The following is a 6561-nucleotide window of genomic DNA, read 5'->3' on the forward strand; positions in this document are numbered from 1 at the left end:
AGCAATGTTCGTACATCAATTTCTTTTTATTAACACCTACGTTTCTAGACTTTTGTTGCCCGTTGTAGACATGTCATAGCTATCAAATTTTAAATTACCTTATATTGTCCTTAAAATTTTACATTTCCTCAGTTTATGCAGTTATATTTCTATATCAGGAATAAAATGTGAGATTTTTTAAATCATGGCATTCTGTTTTATTTACCTTTTACTTTAATTCCAACCATAAGATACTGTGTTTTAAAAACGTTTCACAGTAACTGTGTATTATTTCTGCATGTTTAAATGACTTTTTAGTAACAGTTTTTAATGGTTAGGTGTTTTGTAACAGCGTTTTTTTTTTAAAATAAGAATTATGTTGCAAAAGTTTTATCTGATAATGATTGCTTAAGACTGAACTTCCGTAAAAAAATATTTATACATCCTCATTTCATTAAAAATTATTTCAATATGTGTGTGTGTGTGTGTCTGTGTGTGTGTGTGTGTGTGTGTGTGTGTGTGTGTGTGTGTGTGTGTGTGTGTGTGTGTGTGTGTGAATGTGTGTGGGGCTACAGTATAAACGCTCCAGGAAAATTTGAGAAAGTTGAGACTCTCAGAATTTGATCATGATCCTGCTCATCCTGATTCTCACCGCCGCTGTAAGTACCGACACGTAAAACCAAACATTCCAGAGACTTTTATAAAGTGTGCTTTGTTAGTTTATATAAATAAGTTATGTTTAATTATAATATAATGTTATTAAATTTCAGACAGCTTTGGAACTGATCTGATATTTCTGACAACTAGATAATCAATCAAATAATCAATCAATCAATTAAAGCAAACAATCACCTATGATGTTCTTCCGTTGTGTATATATATATATATGCATTGTTGTGCTAGTTACTAAGAAATAGTAACTATTTACAGTTACTTGCTACTTTATTCAGTAACTCAGTTACTTAGTTGATTAATTACACCAAAAAGTAATGCGTTACTGTTAAAAGTAACTTTTTAGTTACTTTTTTTAAAAACGTTCTTTAATGTTCCTTTTAATGCCCTTTTATGCGTTATGTTCTACAAACACAAAACTGACAAATTCTATTTTATTGAAGTCAGACCTGCACAAACTGAATATATCACAAGGATTTCTGAAATAAAGAACAAAACAAGCTGAATAATATATTCACAATCAAAAACTAAAGTGGCTTCTGCTGTTGTGTTGAGCTCTTAAAAATGTTCCTGTCACAGCTTAAGTATGAAAACTATTAACAATGTAGAACAGAACACTGAGTTAGCTTCTAGCTTCTAGCTTCTAGCTTAATCGAGGCATGGAGTTTCTTGAGGAGTTTCGACAGATTGGAGTTGCTGTTTATCGCAGCATACAGTAACGGTATATACATAATATATATACGCCATATGTGTGTGTGTGTAATGTTTTATGTACTACATGGACATACAGTATAGTTGGAACTGCTTTGTTTTTAATGCTGTATCTTTCAAGCTAAAAACGGGATATTTTTTGAAAAAAAAAAGACTTTTCAGACCTTTTATTGTAATGTAGAGATTTATATTTATAATGAATGGACAAACTTATAGGGCAATAAATAAATCACACACAAATATAGTGAAACATTTTGAATTTATGTTGTGTGTATGTTCTCATTCATGTATGATGTATTTTGTGTGTGTGTGTGTGTGTGTGTGTGTGTGTGTGTGTGTGTGTGTGTGTGTGTGTGTGTGTGTGTGTGTGTGTTCGTGTTAGGGGTGTGGCCAGGCTTATACTGTTAATGGCCAGGAAAAAAATGATGCATGTGTGTGTAAGGTGAACAGCACACTCTGGGCTTTTCCTACTGCCAAGTTTGATGTTGTGACAGAACTGCTGCAGAAGTGCCAAGACTCACTGCAACATCTCCATGCACAGGTCTCTCTCTCTCTCTCTCTCTCTCTCTCTCTCTCTCTCTCTCTCTCTCTCTCTCTCTCTCTCTCTCTCTCTCGCCCACACATACACTCACACACACACACACACACACACACACACACACACACACACACACACACACACAAACACAGAGTGTTGTGTCATTGTTGGATTGAAATCCTAAAAAATGTGAATCCTGCATGACAGACTGAGACAAGTGCTAAAATAGTGCCAGAGATGGAATCCAAGTTGATAATGGTGATGAAGAAGATGGATAGGTTCCAGTACCTAAACGCTCAGGGTCTGTACAACGCTCTACACGTGAAGCAGCTCAGCCAGGAGATCCAGCAGCTGCATGACAGCATAAGTAATGTACAAACAAGTACAAGGGAGTCGCAGCGGATACGCACAGAGGTAAACACACACACACACACACACACACACACACACACACACAGAGTTAAACAAGCCTATATAGTATATAGATAGAGTATATATAGAGTCTGACTTGACAGTAGGATGCTTCTAAAGTGACATATTTTCCTACACATTAGTGAAGTAAAGGCAAGACCCCTCTCCTGGATGCACAACCTCCTTTTATACGTGCTGGGCTTCTCAATAATGGCAAGTGGCAGCCGTGCTCATGATCAGTCGCCAACCGTGTCTCGTTTTGCTGTTCCACCCACCTTGTGCTTTTTCGCTTCCAAAACAATGGTACTGAACTGGTGCTGTCCGTTCAGCACTGCGCCTGCACTCAGCGGCCTGTAATTACAACGTCTAACTCAGTATAATAAAGCAAATTGTGTTTGAACAGTAAAAACAATAAATGACCCCTCAATTTTAGCTGTATTAGTACACAAATACTTGAGACAATTTATAAATAAGGTGCAAAATCCATGGATTTAAGCTCAATTTAAAAAATGGAAAATGATGAGAGAATGGACCGAGCTATAATCTACAGATATTTCAGTGGTGTGCATACGTCCATAAATTCAAAATTCAAAACATTTAAATCCTTGGTCTCAAAAGGAATCACAACTTTTTTCTCTTTTTCAGTAAAAGGACACCTAAAAGACTTTGAAAGTTTGAAGAAGGATTACCGCCTTGAGAAATCTAACTTTTATAAATACCTTCAAATATGTTATCATTTTGAACAAAACATTAAAAATAAAACAGATCTTGACAACCCAGTAGGAAGGACATTTTTGGGTGCTTTCTTAGATGATCTAAATTTTTACAAAGGCCTTAGCACAAAGAAATCCCACTCTATGCACTATATTAAAGAAAAATAGGAAAAAGAGGATCATTTTCGGATATCGCATGTGGAGTGGCTTGATGAATGTACACTTACAAGGAAATGTACTAACTTTCACATATAGCGTGAATTCCCATGGAAGTGCCTTATTAGATTTTTTATGACACCGAAACAGAAAGCTCATATTATGAAGTGACAATAAATGTTGGAGACAGTGTGGGTTTTGGGAAGCTAATCATTGGCATATACTCAGGAAATTGCCAGTGATAAAACTGTTTTGGAAAGAGACTCATGAAGCAGTAGAAATCCGCAAGTAAAAAAGTGCTTGCAAAGTGCTAGTTGCTTCTTGAACTACGCACAATAGAAGATTGGATGGATATTGTAAACAGCATGTATAAAATAGAAAGAATTACTTTCTCCATATTTTTTTAGAAAAATGTGTTTATAAAACTCTGGTCTAAGTTGGTTGAATATGTACAGCAATTTTGCCGAGACTTTGTGGAAGTACAGAATAAATGTCTTTTACTTTTTGAATGGAAACTGTTTTTTCAAAATCCAATTCAAAAACAGCCAATGTTAATCTCTGTCATTTCCTCTTGCCTCAGTTAAAGAACTTAAAGAAGGAAGTGGATCAGATGTACACGAAGAAGGTCTTTAACCTGGAAACAACGAGGGAAAAGCTGCGCTCACTTCATAACCGTGTCCAGGCTTGCAAGACCATACCACAGGAATTCAGAAGTAAGTAAAAGGGTTTAAATCAATGTAACAGTGTAGAGGTTTAGGTAGTAGATACATCATTCAAAGAAGCTCAGGGTTTTTTTTGTAGTATTGCCATGTTGGACATGACCTGATGGTACTTGCATGTCAGACTAGGGTTAAAGGAGACTGTGCTTTTGTGCTTCTCTTAATTACTTAACAAAATTTAGCAAAAGTTACACTACCATAATAAACTTGTGGCACTTGTGGCAATGGGTGCATGGACACCATCTGTTTCAGTATCTTGCGATGGCAATAAAAAGGCAACTGGGCTTTAAAACACAAAAAATACAATGTCCCAACATATCGTATGACAATTTAGAAAAATGTAAGAAAGAAATTTAGCCTTAAAAAAGAAGTCCCTATATGGTGTTTGATCGAATTGCACACCAGAGAATATCAAGAATATCAAGTGAAAGGAAAATATCATTTTACTGCACCCAAAGACGTGGGCTATCAATTTGTGGAAAAACACATATGGGTCTGGTGTTTCAGTGTTTTTAGCCAAATAGTGTACGCAAAATATGGGTTGGTGCAGGAAAAGGGAAAATTTTGGAACTAGGAGTTTTTGACTCTGGGGCGTCGGCAATTGTTCGGAACCAGTGCGGTTAGCCCACGTCTTTGGGTGCAGTAAAATTATATTTTCCTTTCAATTAAATTAGAAAACCCAAATCTGTTCCTGCATTACAATGCCCTTGTGCACAAAAACAGCTACATGAAGATCTGCTTTACATGTGTTTGGAGTGGAAGATCTCCTGCTATAGAGCTCTGACCTTAACCTTATTGAACATGAATGAATTTCTCCTCACCGCACCTTTAGTAACACCCTTGCGGCTGAATGAGCACAAATCTTCACAAACACACTTCAAAATCTAGCAGACCATCATCCAAATTAGGTCTAAATATGAAATGTTCAAAAACCACATACCAATCTTATTGTCAGGTGTCCACTTAACCTAAAACCATATGTTTTTCTTTTTATCATTTATTTTATGTCAGGCACGAGCATAGAAATATTTGCCAGCATCACATACATTTAATGTATTGCTTATTATGTTCTGTGTTACAGGTTCTTGTTCTCAGCGCATAATGATAAATATCAGTGCTCCAGTGGTCACTAAAATGAATCCATTCAGTTCGTCTTACATCACTGGAGCGTGGGGTCACGACACTGGCCTTGAAGAGAGTTACTGGATTCAGCCACTAGCTAACAGCCACATGATGGGCATCACTGTGCGCTTCTACCAGTCTTATGAAGGCTTCATGGCTGGAACTAACTACAAAGATGAAGTGGTGGCTAACTCATACACTCACGCTAACGCCATTCAGGGTCCAGGCACTATCGTTTACAACGGTGTCGTGTATTATCAGTGTTATTACCAGCCTGAACTCTGTGCCTTTGATGTCAAAACAAAGAAAGTCCGACGTCTCGCGCTTCCTGATGCCGGAGTCAACAACAAATTTCCCTACTGCTACTACAGCTGCTTGGATTGGACCGATATCAGCCTCTCGGCTGACGACAAGGGCTTGTGGGTAATTTACGCCACGGAAGCAAACCACGGGAACATAGTGGTGAGTCGAGTGGACTTCGATAACTTTAACGTAACACACACCTGGAAGACACGTCTGTTCAAGCGCTCGGTGACCAACGCCTTCATGGTGTGTGGGGTGCTTTACGCAACTCGCTTCATAAACACCTACAAAGAAGAAGTGTTCTACGCCTTCGACGTGACCACAGGGGCCGAGGACAACATGCTCTCGATCCCTATGGAGAAAGTAGCAGCGGGCGTCGCCAACCTTCACTTCAACCCCACAGACACGAAGCTCTACATGTACAACGGTGGCTACATGCTCGCCTACCAAGCTTACTTCTGAAAACATCATGTCTCTTCACTTTCTTTCTTTCTGTCTTACTTCTTACAGAGTGGAAAAGTATTTTCTTACGCATTTACACCCTTAAAAACAAGATGCAAATCTTGCAAACTGAAAATTACGCTTTCTTAGTGTATCGAATTGTAATAGAACTGTAACGTGTGTTATTATAGGCTTGTTAAAGAAACAATAAATAATTAATCTCTGCTATTGTGGTGAAATACTCTATATCTCAAATGTATTGGGACACCTGACATTTCCCTTGAAAATTTGAACCAGAAGACCCAAAACTGTTCCACCATCAGAATCAGCATTACTGCCCAAGTATAAAAAGAAAGTGAAATATTAGTGCACTGATTGTCCAGTTGGGTAAAAAAGCATATTGCACATTTGTATGATGTGTCGAAAGTCTAATACAACCACAATAACACATAACGCAATAAAACACAACCAAATGAGCACGCATGTGCCCTATAAGCCCCTGTAGAGCGCTTGTGACAGATGTGGTAATCGCAAATGACAGACACATTTTAAAGAATGAATATGAGAAGTTGATGAGATAAAAGGTCTGAAAGAGGAACTAAAGAAAATAAGGAAGTGTAAATAAAGACTGACTGGGGCACTTTAGTGCAAGTTAAATTGCTGAACACAGATTGGTGGGGTTATGTGGATTTACATGAACGACATGGAAATACAGTATATCTGCTGCAGTGTTCTGAGAGGAGAATGTAACACACCCTCAGGGCCGCTGGAAGTAATTTTGAAAAGGGGGTGCTGT

General features: G+C 37.8%; 1 protein-coding gene across 1 annotated transcript; it reads left to right on the forward strand.

Annotated features, from left to right (window-relative positions):
• The first annotated feature begins 527 nt into the window (after nt 1-527).
• LOC310737071 (olfactomedin-4-like) lies at nt 528-5991 on the forward strand. The gene is made up of 5 exons (XM_083561241.1): nt 528-638; nt 1745-1903; nt 2108-2314; nt 3761-3893; nt 4981-5991. Exons 1-5 carry the CDS (start codon nt 606-608, stop codon nt 5784-5786), a joined length of 1338 nt encoding a protein of 445 aa, XP_083417367.1. The 5' UTR covers nt 528-605; the 3' UTR covers nt 5787-5991.
• Nucleotides 5992-6561: the final 570 nt, after the last annotated feature.

The sequence above is a fragment of the Silurus aristotelis genome, assembly GCF_946808225.1.
Source record: "Silurus aristotelis genome assembly, chromosome: 14".
NCBI classification, from domain to species: Eukaryota; Metazoa; Chordata; class Actinopteri; order Siluriformes; family Siluridae; genus Silurus; species Silurus aristotelis.

What these genes read in the sequence shown, in the direction of transcription:
- LOC310737071 (XM_083561241.1), top strand. Translation starts at nt 606, where the DNA reads ATGATCCTGCTCATCCTGATTCTCACCGCCGCT. An exon ending in TCCTGATTCTCACCGCCGCT is followed by an intron (nt 639 to 1,744) that starts GTAAGTACCGAC and finishes TGTTCGTGTTAG; the next exon opens with GGGTGTGGCCAGGCTTATAC. An exon ending in TGCAACATCTCCATGCACAG is followed by an intron (nt 1,904 to 2,107) that starts GTCTCTCTCTCT and finishes CCTGCATGACAG; the next exon opens with ACTGAGACAAGTGCTAAAAT.